General features: G+C 44.2%; 1 protein-coding gene across 5 annotated transcripts in view; it reads left to right on the top strand.

The window, feature by feature from the left end:
- Window positions 1–4444: 4444 nt before the first annotated feature.
- zswim8 (zinc finger, SWIM-type containing 8) overlaps window positions 4445–14949 on the top strand; it is a 183187-nt gene continuing 172682 nt past the window's right edge. The window contains exons 1-2 of one of the 5 annotated variants that reach the window (XM_048563238.2): window positions 4445–4701; window positions 5283–5920. In XM_048563238.2, the coding sequence (XP_048419195.1) occupies window positions 5743–5920 (178 nt within the window). In that variant the 5' untranslated portion in view covers window positions 4445–4701; window positions 5283–5742. Of the gene's footprint in view, window positions 4853–5282; window positions 5921–14949 lie in introns of all 5 variants that reach the window. The other 4 variants (XM_048563242.2, XM_048563239.2, XM_048563240.2 and 1 more) reach the window with 4 other exon arrangements.

Below are 14949 nucleotides of genomic sequence, written 5' to 3'. Positions count from 1 at the left end.
CTTTCAGGGAATTGTGGACCTGTATGCCTAGATCCCTCTGTATGTAGATGCTACTAAGGTTTCTGCCATTTACTGCAAATCTCCCTCCTACATTAGAATGCATCACCTCACATTTGTCTGGATTAAACACATCTGCCATTTATCCGCCCGAGTATGTAGCCTATTTATATCCAGTTGTATTCACTAGCAACCCTCCTCACTATGAGCAATTCCCCAAACTCTATGTCATCCACACGCTTACTAATCGGACTACCTACATTGTCCTCCAAATCGTTTACATGTATTACAAACAACAAGTGCCCCGGGACCCATACTTGCAGAACACCACTAGTCACAGATCTCCACTCAGAAAAATACCTTTCCATCTTAACTTTTTGTCTTCTATGACTAAGCCAGTTCTATTTTACCAGCTCACCACAGATCCAATGTGACTTCACCTTTTGTACCAGCCTGCCATGAGGCATCTTGTTGAAATCCATGTAGACAACATCCACTGCCTTGTCCTCATCAATCATTTTTGCCACTCCTCAAAAATCTCAATCAAGTTTGTGAGACATGACCTTCCCTACATAAAGCCTTGCTGCCTATCACTAATGAGTCCTTTTTTTCCCAATTGTTAGTAAATCCAGCATTTGGAGTCATGTGTGCAGTTCTGGTCACCACACTACCAAAAGTATGTGGAAGCCTTGGAGTGGGTACAGAAATGATTTACCAGGATATTGCCTGGTTTGGAGGGTATTAGAGATCGAGGCGAGATCGGACATACTTGGTTTGTTTTCACTTAAACTTCAAAAGATGAGGGCCAACCTGATAGAAGTTCACAAAATCCTGGCCCTAAGAATCTTGTCCAATAATATTTCTACCACTGACGTAAGGTTCATTGGCCTATAATTTCCCCTCTTTAACAAAGGAAAATTGTTGGCTATTCTCCAGTCCTCTGCGATTTCTCCTGTGACTAAAGAGGGTACAAAGATTTTGTTCAAGGCCCCAGCAATTTCCCGACCTGTGTTTCTCAGTAATCTGGGATAGATCTCATCAGGTCCTGGGGACTCATCTACTTTACTGTCTTTCAAAACATCCATAACCGCTTCCTTTTTTATACCGATATGCCCTAGAATATCAGCATAACCTTTCGGAGATTCACCATCCAGCATGTCCTTTTCCTTTGGAAATACCAAAGTAAAGTATTTATTAAGGATCTCACCCACTTCCCCTAGCTCCGTGTATAAATTACCTCTATTGTCTCTCAGTGAATTTACCGTTTCCTAGCTACTGTCTTGCTCCTTAATTGTATATAAAACACCTTGGGATTTTCCTTAATCCTGATTGCCAAACACATTTCAGCCACCCTAATTCCTGGTTTCAATTCATTCCCACTATTTGTATTCTTTGAGAGCTTTGTTTGTTTTAGTTTTCCTAAGCCTCATATCATTCTTCTTTTTCTTTTTAACTCAGTTCTCAATTTCACTTGTCATCCAAGGTTCCCAGGTCTTGGAATCCTTATCCTTCATTTTCACAGGGATTTGCTGGTCCTGAACTGTAATCAAAAGATTTCCAAATGCCAGCTCCCCAATCTATATTCTCCAACTTCTGCTTAACATGGTTAATAACTTTTTCCCAGTTTAGTACTTCTATGTGAGGACTACTCTCATCCTTATCAATAACTAAATTAAAATTTACAGAATTATGGTCACTGTTCCTGACATGCTCTCTCACTGAAACTTTGTTCAACTGGCCAGACTCATTCCCCAACACCAGGTCTCGTATAGCCTCTTCCCTAGTTGGACTGCTTCCATATTGCTTCAAAACATTATCCTGTGCACAGCTAACAAATTTCCTACCTTCCACCCCACCACCCCATCTAAGTCCCTGACACTAAGGGAGTCCTCGTCAGTATAGGGGAAATTAAAATCGCCCACAACAACAACCCTGTTGTTTTTACATTTATCCATAATCTGTCTGATCCTCTATCACTGTTTTTGTGTGCTGTTGTTGGGAGACCAGTGGTACAATCCCATCAAAATGATTGTACCCTTCCTATTCCTGAGCTCATAGTCCTATGGCGTTGCTGGGTTACCCCTCCAAAGTGTCATCCTTCAGTAAAACTGTGATATTCTCCCTTACTAGTGATGCAGGAATTTCAACAGAGGAGATCTCAGCCCCACACTGCCCTGCAGAGTGATGGATATTTATGAATTGTTCATACCAGGTACAGAGTAGAAATATGGCGGTGTAGTATCAAGCTGAATATTGCAAGAACTTTCTTCAGTTAGGTCCCCAGGATCTAACATCACCTGGAGGTGTAGCCTGCTGACTGTCACACCGTGATTACTTACCACTTGTGTAGCCTCACGGTCAGTTAGTGGGGCTTTCCCCGGCTCCAAGGGTAACAGGTGAGGGTGGACCTAGAATGGCTGGAAAACAGACTCTCCAGCCCCTTCCCGAATCTGAGCACCACTTCTCTGGGCCAATGCCTACTCCCTGTAGCTTCCAGTCAACCAGAACTCCAGCACTCATTCCACCACAGCCCATTACTCCCCACTAGCTCACTGATAAGTCCAATCCCATTTAAAGGTGACCATCCTGCTCTCACAACCTGTAGCAATGCTACAACATACATGATATTTTCCAGAAGGGAAACCAGTCAAAGAGTAATATTTGGAAATGTAATGGCTATGCTGCACCTCTTTTTGGAAGTATACAATACCAATTGTGAAAGTTTAAAAAAAAATTATTGATAGGATGAGGGCTTCATTGGTTGGGAGGGCATTTTTTACCCAGAGGGTAGTTAAGAGTCAACAACATTGCTGTGTGTCCAGATTCACATGTCGACCAAGCCAGGTAAGGATGGCAGATTTCCTTCTCTAAAAGACATTAGTGGGCCAGATGGAGTTTTCCTGACAATCAGTAATGTTATTCCACTCTTAACTGAATTCAAATTCCATCATCTTCTCCAATGGGATTTGAAGCCAGATCCCCAGAGCATTACCTGGGTCTCTGGATTTACAGTACCATTAGACCATTGCTTCACCCTTATTTATGTAGGCTTGTGTTCAACTCTCACCTGCCCTCGAAATGTGCCTAAACAGGTTTGTTAAACAGTCTGGTCAGACCAGACCATGTTGGAAGTGTCACTGGACCCAACATGTTCTCTCCACTGATGCTGCCAGACCTGCTGAGCTTTTCCAGCAATTTCTGTTTTCATTCTAGTCAGACCAGAATGTCTTGTTCCTCAGTTTTATTCCTTCCAGCCCTGAAATTATAGACAGCAACTCTACCAGTTCTCCTAAAACAAACAAGATTAAAGTGTTTTTTTTTAAATTGCATTGCTGGTCCCCCTAAAAATCTGAGATCACCTATAATGGGATTTGAATGCGTAACTCCCTACAGATGCTGGCAGTCTAGTGGAAGACTGTCTTTCAAAACTCCACACAGCATCTGGAGCACTTTAGATTAGATTATATTCCCTACAGTGTGGGGAACAGGCCCCCTTGGAGCATCCCACCCAGACCCATCCCCCTACAACCCACACACCCCTGAACACTACAGGCAATTTAGCATGGCCAATCCACCCAGCCTGCACATCTTTGGACTGTGGGAGGAAACCGGAGCACCTGGAGGACACCCATCCAGACACGGGGAGAACATGCAAACTCCATACAGACAGTTGCCCGAGGCTGGAATCGAACCCAGGTCCCTGGCGCTGTGAGGCTGCAGTGCTAACCGCTCAGCCACCGTGCTGCTCCTTTATAAAAAGGACAAGAGAACAGTGAATGCTATAAATCAGAAATTGCTGGAAAAGCTCAACCAGATCTGGCAGCACCTGTGGAGAGAAATCAGAGTTAACATTTCGGGGAAAGATCACTCAGGACCCGAAATGTTAACTCTTGATTTCTCTCCACTGATGCTGCCACACCTGCTGAGCTTTTCCAGCAATTTCTGTTTTTGTAGTTAGGAGTATTTTCCTATCCACAACTTCCTTTAAAAAAAGAGACATGGGGTTAAGCCCACATGATCAGGAACGTGCAGCCAGCTTGGGGTGAGGAGAGCTTAAACAAATCTCCTGGAAAAAGAAATGAGTGGAGAATTGATGGTACTAAGTCTGGAAACAGTAGGAACTGATCAGCGCGCAGATCGAACCAGGAATTACTCAGCTCATGACAGACTTCCAAATTGGGGAAGTGGGTGGGAGAAAGGCATTGAATTCTCCCCAGAATATATTTTTTTTGGCGGGGGGGGGGGGGAGAGGTAAGGAGAAAGCTTCCGTAAGAAAGGAAACATGATTGAGGAGTCCCTTATTTTCCCCTTATTCCTTTCCACTTTTGCTGCCTGCATTACTTAGGAGGTTTGAAAAAAAACATGCTGTCAAAAGTAGCTACACGTCAGGCTCTCATTTCCTTTTACGTATAGGAAGTACCCGGGTTAGAGGTCGTTTATACACACTCACAGAGACACACATATCTTAGCTAAGAGAAAGGAAGATCAGGAACTAAGGGAGGTGGGGGTGGTTTTTCTGCGCTGCTGCCTTGCAATATCGCTGCGCTACTCCCGGCTTTTGCAACAAAGGAGTGACAGGACATACACAGAGAGAGAGAGGGCTGATCAATTTCAGTGCAATTCAATTCTCAGCCTGTGCAAAGAGAGAGAGGGAGAAATCATGTGATGGAAACGGAAGTAGCCAACAGCTGATGACTGACCCAGGTGAAGTATCCATGTTTAGAGAGGACACTCACGGTGGGGGCTGTCAAACAATAAAGGAAACTGTGAGAAAGCTCCTAGTTGGTCGCCGTTTGGCCATTCTTATCATCATGGTCGTCTTTTTGTTTTAAAATTTCGCTTCGTAATTATTTCCGTGTGTCAACTTTCTTTTTGTATCTGTGCCCTTGTTCCCTCTCGTAGGGGAAGGTGGGGGGGGCGGTGGTGTGATCTGGTTGGGTTGAAGTTTGCTACAGGATGGGGGTTCCCCGTTCTATTTCCAGCTGAAATTGACACATTTGTTGCCGGCGCTTTATTGTTGCCATTTCGTGGGAAGGGGTGGGGGTACTCCTCCCCCCTCCCTCTCCCTCTCCCTCCCTCCCTCTCTCTCTCTCTCTCTCTCTCTCTCTCTCTTCCAAACCACATTCACTGGTCAAGGACAATTTTGCCCAGAAGGAGAGAGGCAACAGCAACATTACATGCTCTGTGTATGCCCACACTTTTGAGCATTGTCTCCCCCAGGCACTGGGGAGGAAGGAGAGAAAATGAATGAGTTTTTTTAAAATCTGTTCTTTTTGTTGTTTCAGGTATCTGACGATTGACTGGAGCTGACTTTTGTATCTCCCCCTCATCTTTGCAACCCCCCCCCTTACCTTCTTAGCCGAGAGAGTGTACATGTGAAGGGAACAAAAGGGACACCAAGTGATTGCCAGAAAATCCCCCCAAAAAGGATCTGTCTCCTGAAGGATTTCTTTTCTCTTTGGAGGTTTTGTTTATTTCGGTGGAAAATTGGGAATGCAGGATTTGTTGGACTCATTTATCCAGGGGTTTGGAGACCTGAATGATTGACAGAAGGCCATATCCACTAAAAGGGGACCCGGGGGCTGTTTTGGAAATCGCCTTAAATGTGAGGAAGTTGACTCAGTTAGAAGGCCCCTGAACCCAAGGAATTGTGAACAAGCCCATTGTTCCCAAGTGCCTGCAAGCTTGGATTCCTTTACACACCTTGACTGCTTTCTTTGGATCATTCCTGCTGCTGTCAATGTGATGGAACTAATGTTTGCAGAGTGGGAGGATGGTGAGAGATTTTCCTTTGAAGACAGCGACCGGTTTGAGGAAGATTCTCTCTGTTCCTTCATATCTGAGGCAGAGAGCTTGTGTCAGAACTGGCGAGGATGGAGGAAGCAGTCTGCTGGCCCCAATTCACCAACTGTTAAGATCAAAGGTGAGCCAGTGTTGTGTTTTTTATGGTCAAGTGTCCTTGGCAGTTCTCATTTGCCTTTGTATTGCTTCACTTTCTTTAACTCAGTGTAATTTTTTTGTTAGGAAGACTCAAAACAGATGCAGTATTCCAGTGTAAACATCCATCTGCCGCCAACTGTCTTAAATGCAGTCCTACTGTCTGCACAAAGTTTTACACAAAAGAACGTCCTGATAGCTATCCTTAATATGGAGCTAACCTTCTGAACTTGATCCAGAACAGAATAGGGAGGGTCTAACCTTGTTTAAAGCTTGCCTTTGTAAATGGTGCATCTCCCATTTCAGCAAAAAAAGACCAGTACACAATACTGGATTGTAGTAATAACTGTGCGACTGACCAGTTTTTGTTTTGGAAAAGTGAACATTCGGCATGTTTTGAAGTTAGAGAGACCATTTTGACTTGTGTGTTATTTTATGAGGCCCGTGCTGTAACAGTTCAATGATTCCCTGAGTTCCTGCGATCCATGCATTATTGTGCATGCATGGATTTCTCCACAGAACAGTATTGCAATATTTTCTGGACAATTGCCATTTTTGGTGCCGTGCAGGATTACATCTAGGGGCAAATTCATTTGCAGACTCCTAATGGTCCTTCAGATTTGTTGTTGAAAGCTATGTATATACGTGAATTGGATAAGTTGTTGTGTGGCTTTGTCAGTGGTAAGTTTTTTTTTGCTGTCGGGAGTAGATGCCATCCACATACACAATTGCATTGTGCTTTGTTACCATTCGTTTATGGCCTCCTGAAATGCTGTCCTAACCTGCCCTATTACCCTCTTCCCACCACCACCTCCCCCACCTTCACATGAATCTCCTGTTTACCCTGCTGACAGATCTGGCATTGCCTCTGCTAAAGTTCTCACCCTCGTGTTCAAGACCCTATAGGATCTTGTCCCTCTATGTCTCTGTAACCTGATTCCATTCTGGTGTCCTGCATAGCCCTGATTTTTTTTTTATCACTTATCATGTCTCCTTAAATCTCCCTTGGTCTTCCTTTTTAAAAACACTCCAGTAAAATCTAGCTCTTCATCCAGCACCTGTGGCATTGTGCGACGTTTTGTCAATGTACCTGTGAAGTGCTTTGGGGTGGTTTTGCTGCATTAAAGGTGGAATATAAATGTGAGAGGCAACACCTGGTATCTTTATAACCGAAACCAAATTGTGCTTTGACTTGTTGGACAGCCACGGCTGTCTAGGAATGATTTTGGTGTAGGAGGATGATGTTTGGGGATGGTGGTGGGGGTTGAGGGGGGGGTGGGGCGCGGTGGTTACTGGATGCAGGGGGGAATATGGAAACAAGAGGCTGGGTTTAATTCTTCCAGTGGATGGTTGAAATCGTGACTGTTTTACACAATAATTTGCACAGGGACCGTTGTTTGGACAGCAACCCTTAAAAAGAGTGTGTAGGTTGACTGTACCTGTGCACAAAGTTATTTTTCTGGCAGATTTTGTTTCTCAGAAATATCTTGGCTAGCCTGACGCTGGAAGTTTGAGATTTATTAATTATTTGGTTCCTGCATAATTTGAGTCTTTTCATGTTCAGATGAATGCTTAGAAAGCATCTTTGGGAAGGCAAGCTCTTGACTCCTTAATGTATGCAAGTTGGGTGTTGAGAATAGATTTTCTTTTCTGTCCCACAGCTGTTGAATGCATTTAATGACAGAGCATCATAGCAACATAATATTACAACCTGTGATTGATTTATTTGTTGTCATGTGTACCGAAATACAGTGAAAAGCTTTGTTTATGAGAGTACTGGCAGGTCACGGTAAGCAAAAGACATGCAGATCAAAAAAAACTGAGACAGAGGTGAACAGCTCACATTGCACAGGGTGCTCACTAGGCAGCATCAACATTAGCAAGATAAGTGTTATTTGAGGCTAGAGAGTCCATTCATCATGGCCAGTAAGAAGCTCTTCCTGAACCTGCTTGTGCGTGTGTTCAGGTTTCTGTATCTTACCAGACGGAAGAGGTTGTAGGGGATCATCACCGGGGTACAATGGGTTTTTGATGTTGGCTGCCCTTCTGCAGCAGCGAGCCGTGTAAATAGAGTCCGTGGATGGAGTGTTGGCTTACATGATGGTCCGGGCTCGGCATACCACCCTCTGTAGTTTCTTACCGTCCTGGGCAGAGCAGTTGCCATACCAGGCCATTATGCGCCCAGACAGGATGCTTTCAATGGTGTATCTGTGGAAGTTGGTGAGGGACCTAATGGACGTGGCAAATTTCCTGAGCCGCCTGAGGAAGAAGAGGCATTGTTGTGCCTTCTGGATCGTCACATCTACATATTATGACTGAGCATAAAAACAGAAAGAACTGTGGATTTTGTAAATCAAGAACAAGAACAGGAGTTGCTGGAAAAGCTCAGCAGTTCTTGCAGCATCTGTGGAGGGAAATCAGAGTTAACGTTTTGGGTCCAGTGACCCTTCCTTAGTTCTGAGAAAGGACCACTGGACCCGAATCTTTAACTCTGATTCCTTTCTCCAGGTGCTGCTCGACCTGCCAAAATTTTCAAGCTATTTTTGTTGTTTGTGTTTGAGTCTCTACCTTTTCTCCTTTTTTTTCCCCCCACTTCCATTCTTTGACACTCTCTCTCTCTCTCTCTCTCTCTCTCTCTCTCTCTCTCTCTCTCTCTCTCTCTCACTTTCTTTCTCTTCGCCCCCCCCCCCCCCCCCCCAAAATGCTAACTCTATCATTAAGCAGTATCTGACACAGGTATAAACAATTTTTGATGCTCATGACTGACTCCTTCTCAATGCACTTTATTGAAGAAGCTTTAGGTGTCAGAAATGCAAGTTGTTTTGGTTGAAATTTTGTTTGCAAACTGTACCAATACAACGATATCTGGCACTGAAGAAATACATTTTAATAATTTTACTGCTTTTATAAAACATATTTAATAAATTTGAGGCTGCAGGGATTGTTGTATTTCAAACTGATGGAAGCATGTCCTTTCAATTCTGCATAAGTGGTTCTGTGTTTCTGATTGAAACTATTTCCAAGTAGTTTTGTTTAAATTGAAAATTACGTTATGTCAGAGGCATGTGGTTCACTTGAGGTCATAGAATTTGTGTCTGTAAAGATTTAATCTCAAGTCATGCATTGGAGGGTGACTGAGAAAGGAATGGCTGATACTTACAAAGCCTAGAACTATTTCCTGTAATTATAGTGAACATTGAAGGGCTCCGAGTTGCTACTGGGTCAATCTGATGTATCAGCAACAAGTTACTATTGAAAGAAAAGTAATTGAAACTTTTGACTGTGATACTTTAATTCATCACGGTTTTAAATTTTCTCGCATCTTAGTGACTAGAATTTAATTATCTGTATTTCACCCGGACTTTAGCAGTTTTGATGTTGTATAAATGGGGTGAGTCTTTGTGGTGGTATTGTACCTCTGAGCTAGGAGGCCTAGGTTCAAGTCCCATCTGCTCCGCAGGTGTATCATAGCATCTCTGAACTGGTTGAAAAAATATCTATAAATGGAGTGGGAGACTCTGTTTAACTTAAGGCCACACCTTATTAAGGCCACACTGGGGCTTGCTCCAGGTTCGGAGTGGGTTAGCACAGTGAAGATGGGAGTAAGTCTGACTCATTGCTGTTAGGTTTAACAGTAGAGCTCTGAAGGAGAAGTGAGTTCTCCTCCATGCTTTCAGGTCTGAGGTGCCTACATTATTTCTATCTGTCTGGGTGCATTACCATCTGGAGTCATTGATGATGAGTAATGTGGGGTCACATTAGGTGTGGTTTGATGGGAACGTGGCATTCAGAACAAAAACAGATCAATCTTATTGAATGCCTGCATCAAAAACAGAAATTGCTGGAAAGACTCAGCAGGTCTGGCAGCATCTGTGGAGAGAAAAAAGAGTTAATAGTTTTGTGTTCACTGACGCCCCCCCCCCCCACGTCACTTTCTTTCATTGAACAGCTGAGCAGACTTGAAGGGCTGAATGGCCAACTTCTCTTAATTGGTATGTTTGTATGTAATTGCCCTTTTTTAAAAGTACACACATGTCAAATGCATCAGCAAGATCAAAAGTATTACGCGGTCTGTCCTGTTTGGGAAATGCACGTCAAGCATTTTTAGAAATGTGGAAATTCTGTTGCAGCCTGATGACTTTTGCCACAACAGGGAGCAAGAGAGTGATGGAGTATCGCTCTGAGGGGGAAACCAGATAAATGCTTGAAACAGAGGAAGTGCAGGTTCAGTGAGGGAGCAGGGCAGTGGGATTAGCTATGCATTGCAATGAGATCCTAAAGGCACACTGCACCGAGTTGGTACCGACTGTGCTGCAAACCAATTGCGAGGCGGTTACAAAAAGTCAGGTGAGTGAGTGAGAGAGGTTTGGCAGACGGAGCATGATGTGAGTTTGTCCACTGTGGGAGTGAGAATGGAAGAGCAGAATTAAATGCAGAACTCTGAGGTGCATAGCATTCTGGGTATCGTGGTGCATGAATCCCAAAATGTTAGTGTGTTCAGCTACAGCAAGTAATTTGGAAGGCAAATAGGAATGTTGCCTTTTATTGAGATAAAGGTATGGCATAAAAATGTAAATATGTGATCTTATAGATCCTGTACAGGTTTTTAAAGTGACAGTGTCTGGAGTACTGTGTGAAGCTTGGCTTCCTTACTTAAGCAAGGATATATTTGCATAAGAAGCAGTTCAGAGGGGCCTCAAATGACTGTTTGCTGGAATGGGTTGCCTTGTAAAGGAAAGACTACATGTTGTTGGAGTTGAGAAGTCTGAGCAGTAATCTTGTTGAAATAGATTGTCAGGTCCCTCAGAATGTTACATGGATGTTTTATGTTTCCTTTTGGGATGAACCTGGAACTGGATGATGGGGCAGTTCAAAAATAAGGATCACCAACTTGAGGTGGAGATGAGGAACTTTTTGTCTTTAGGTTTTGGGATACTCTTCCCCATGGAGTAATACAATTGAGGCTTAGTTAGACAATTTTTTGATCCATGAGGGAGTAAGTCATTATGGGCAACCGTAAACAAAGTGAGTTAAGGCCACAGCATACATCAGCTGTGTTCTTATAGCAGAACAGACCCAAAGGGTTGAATCGTGTACCTGTGCTCCAATTTCCCCTAATCTTATAAACCCCTGCCGTTGTGCCAGGACTGACTGTGTGAAAGTTGACACAATTGCAGAATTACGTCCACGACAACGGATTGTTTACACCTTCCGATGTTTGGTTAAGTTTCAGGGACTTTAGGATGGTAACCTTTTCGAGGAGAACTTCTCCCAGACTGGGTTTCCTGTACACCCGAGTTTAACTTTATCGTAACAGCAGTTTCCCTGATGACTCAGCGGTTTACACTGTGAAGAGCTGAGTCACGCTGACCCAGGACTGTTTCAGGTGTAATCTTGTGGAGACGTGATGTGATTTGATCTCTCTGGGGAGGCGGGGAGGGTGTTGAGTTCTGCCACGGTGCTCTAGTAGGTCTTGCCAACTTACAATTCTGTATCCTCTCTCCTGGACCAGAAAGATTCTGTGACATTGATGTGAAATGCTTTTCCAACCCTGCCTCTTGTGTGTCTGGAGCAAATTATTTATTCCTCAACCAATGGCACTGAAACAGATTTAGCTGGTTCTTGTTGCCTGCTGTCCATGGCAGCTTGCTGTGCACAAACTCAGCTGTAATGTTTCCTTCTTAAGTGATGCTTAAAATATTTGTTTAATTAAATGATCACACTTTGGATTGGATTGGATTCATTACCTACCCTCATGCAACTTGCACTCCCATATAATACTCAAGCTGGGCACAATGTGTGTTATTTCTTTGAGTTTAGGTATTTAGGTGATTTTTTTTATTTGAAAGGGATTTACCTCTTTACAACAGGACTGAACAGACCAGGCATCCTTCCACCCACCTTATCAAAGATGATGATGTTCTTGTGGCTCCCGGCTACTTCCTTGGTGGGATGGGTAAGCCCTTTATCTATTTCACAACTTGTACCAGATCCATCTCTGGCTACTTGTTTGTTTGGGTTTGGCTTGACATTTTCACGCTTTCTCTTGCCCCCAAAGAGTTTCACCAAACGCCAGTATGAACTGTCCGACACATTGCAACGGTGAGTCCAATTCAAAAGAATTGGTGAATTGGCTAAACAATGGGTTTGTGTTGCACACCAACAGTGTGGGTTCAATTCTCCTCACTGGCTGCGGTTATCATAAAGGACTGTCCTTCTCAATCTTTCCGCTCACCTGACCCTCTGCTTAAACCACCACCGGCCATCTCTCTCCGTAATGGCAGAGCAGCCCTATGGTCAGCTACTTTACCTTGTTCACACTTGTAGTGCTTCATTGGTTAGAATCAAATCCCTACAGTGTGGACGCAACCCACTGAGTCCACACTGCCCCCTCTAAAGAGCATCCTTCCACCCACTTCAATCCCTATAACCCTGCATTTCCCATGGCTAATCCATCCAGCCGGCCCATCCCTGGACACTACGGGCAATTTTGCATGGCCGACCCACCCTAACCTGCAACACTTTGGACTGTGGGAGGAAACCCGTGCAGACACGGGGAGAATGTGCAAACTCCACACAGGCAGTCGCTCGAGGGTGGAATTGAACCTGGGTCCCTGGCACTGAGGTAGCAGTGCTAACTGCTGATCCACCGTGCCACATAGATACTCTCTATATAAATATGGGTTGTTTCATTGTTTCTGAGTCAGGGAAGGTGAGGCGTTGGCATTGGGCATTTGGTCGATGCCCTCTGGCCTCTCTTAGAAGGGCAGATATCAGGCAGATATCAGAGATGGCAAGTTTCAGACTGGTTTCGGAAGATTTTTCCATAAAGAAGCTCATGGACCTGCTTTGTGATCCTGGTACCAGCTGTTAACTGGTGGCTGCCAAGCACTGGGTACGACAGGCAACCCTGTTGGTCACTTGTGAGCCCAGCAAATCATGATTGACCAATGGACTGCACAGGGAAGTTGGTAGAGCTCCCAGAAAGGAGACAGTAGCAGAGATGCTGAGTTAGTTGCTTCATGTTTTATTTATTGTCATCAGCCAACAACAGCTCGTGGTGTGATCACACCCAGTCTCCTGCCTGTGACTCACTGGGTTGCTTTTGTTGTAACAGGGATTGGCACCAGCTCAAATTTATTGAGGTGTCTCAAAGGCTACCTACTTGGTGCCCTGCCTCTAGGCAAGGAGCCAAAAATGCTGTCCTTTCTACTTCCCATCTGAGAGACAAGTGGCTTTAATGTCAAGTCCAATTTCTAAAAAAAAAGTTTGTCTTTTATGGCAAGACCAGGATTTACCCATCCTTAATTGTCCTTGAACTGAGAACTGTTTCAGCCAAGAGTCAACCACATTGCTGTTGGTCTGGAGTCACATGTAAGCCAGACCAGATAAGGATGGCAGAATTCCCTCCCTAAGGAGTATTAGTGCCTAAGTGGTTGGCATGGTCATCCAGAATATTTATGGAATTCAAAAATCCTGATGGGACTGTACAGGCTAGATGCGGGAAGAATGTTCCCGGCATTGGGGAAGTCCAGAACTAGGGGTCAATAAGAAGTAAACCATTCAGGACTGAGATGAAGAAGAATTTCTTCACTCAGAGTCATGAGCCTGTGGAATTCTCTCCCATTGGAAGCTGTTGGGGGTCAGTTTGTTTGATATATCCAAGAGTGAGCTGGAAGTAGTCCTTGTGGCTAAAGGGATAAGGAGAGAAAGTGGGAGTGGGAACTGAAATGGTCAGCCATGATCATATTGAATGGTGGTGCAGGCTCAAAGGGCTGAGTGGCCTACTCCTGCACCTAGTTTCTGTGTTTCAAATCTCCCCATCTGACATGGTGGGATTTGAATCCATGTCTCAGGAACATGAGCCTTGACGTTCCTCGTCCAGTAACATGACCGCTATCACCATGGGCTCCCCCTGTTTTTAATATTAAATAAATAAACAAATGTGTGACTCATCAATCACTAAGCTGCAGCTTTTCAGACAAGCTGTTGAAACGTTTTATTGGCATGTGATCTCCAGTTGAGTTGCCCATGGTTTCTGTTCCAGTTTGTGAAATTACAGAGCGAGATTCTTCTGATGATTTGTGAAAATGAAGCAGCAAGTGATCTCTGAGTTGGAGGGGGAAGAGTGAGGAAATCCTCTGAAGTTGAAACCTTTATTTGATGTCCCTTTATCTTTTTTTGAGCATTCTGCTGCAGTTAGAAGACATTGCCATTTCTTTAGTTTACAGGATGTGGGTGATATAAGCAAGGTCAGCAGTTATTGCCCTGAGAACCTGGTGGTTTAGATTCTGACCCAGGGCAGCTTTTGTGGGGATCTTGTTTGATAACAGTGACGATGGCGGGTGACGTACCCCTGGTATTGTTCATGTATCTGCGTCTACCTCCCACTGGCACTGCCTCGTGACCAGCTGCTGGGGGAAGCACACAGTGGATTGCTTGCAGATTGGAAGCAGGGGGTTTTATTTTGGTCTGTAGCCTCTCTTCAGCAGAACCTTGTGTTTGGGAGTTTCCCCATGTGGTGATCTGGGAGCGGAAACTCACACTTTTACCCTTCGTTGGATTAACGTCGTGGCACAGTGTGCTGCCAGGACAGAAACTTGTCAAAGGTCACTCAGCTGGCAGTTACTTCTCATTTTCAAAAAAATACCTTCAACCTTCTGTACCTCACTGAAGTGTGTGTCATCCTCTCGGCCTCTTCTTTTTCTCTTTCCCTTGCTCCTTTCTCTGTCTTTCTTGCTTTATCGCTTCTTGCTTTCTGTTTCCTTTTGTCTCTTTTTCTCTCTCTTTCAGTTTTTTCTCTCTCTCTTTCACTCCTTTTTCTTTTCTTTATCTCTGTCTCTGTTGCGCTCTCCCTCACCCCCCCCTTCTCTCTCTCTCTCTCTCTCTCTCTCTCTCTCTCTCTCTCTCTCTCTCTGTGTGTTCATAAAACAGCTGACAAACTTTTCGGGCTTTCCAACGTTAAATTGTCCTGCTGTCACCTGATTGTAAACTGCTGTTTATGGGATCGTGCTG

This window comes from Stegostoma tigrinum, chromosome 37 (genome assembly GCF_030684315.1).
Source record: "Stegostoma tigrinum isolate sSteTig4 chromosome 37, sSteTig4.hap1, whole genome shotgun sequence".
Lineage (NCBI taxonomy): Eukaryota > Metazoa > Chordata > Chondrichthyes > Orectolobiformes > Stegostomatidae > Stegostoma > Stegostoma tigrinum.
The sequence above is the reverse complement of the archived record's forward strand: the minus strand, read 5'-3'. Positions and strand labels throughout refer to the sequence as shown.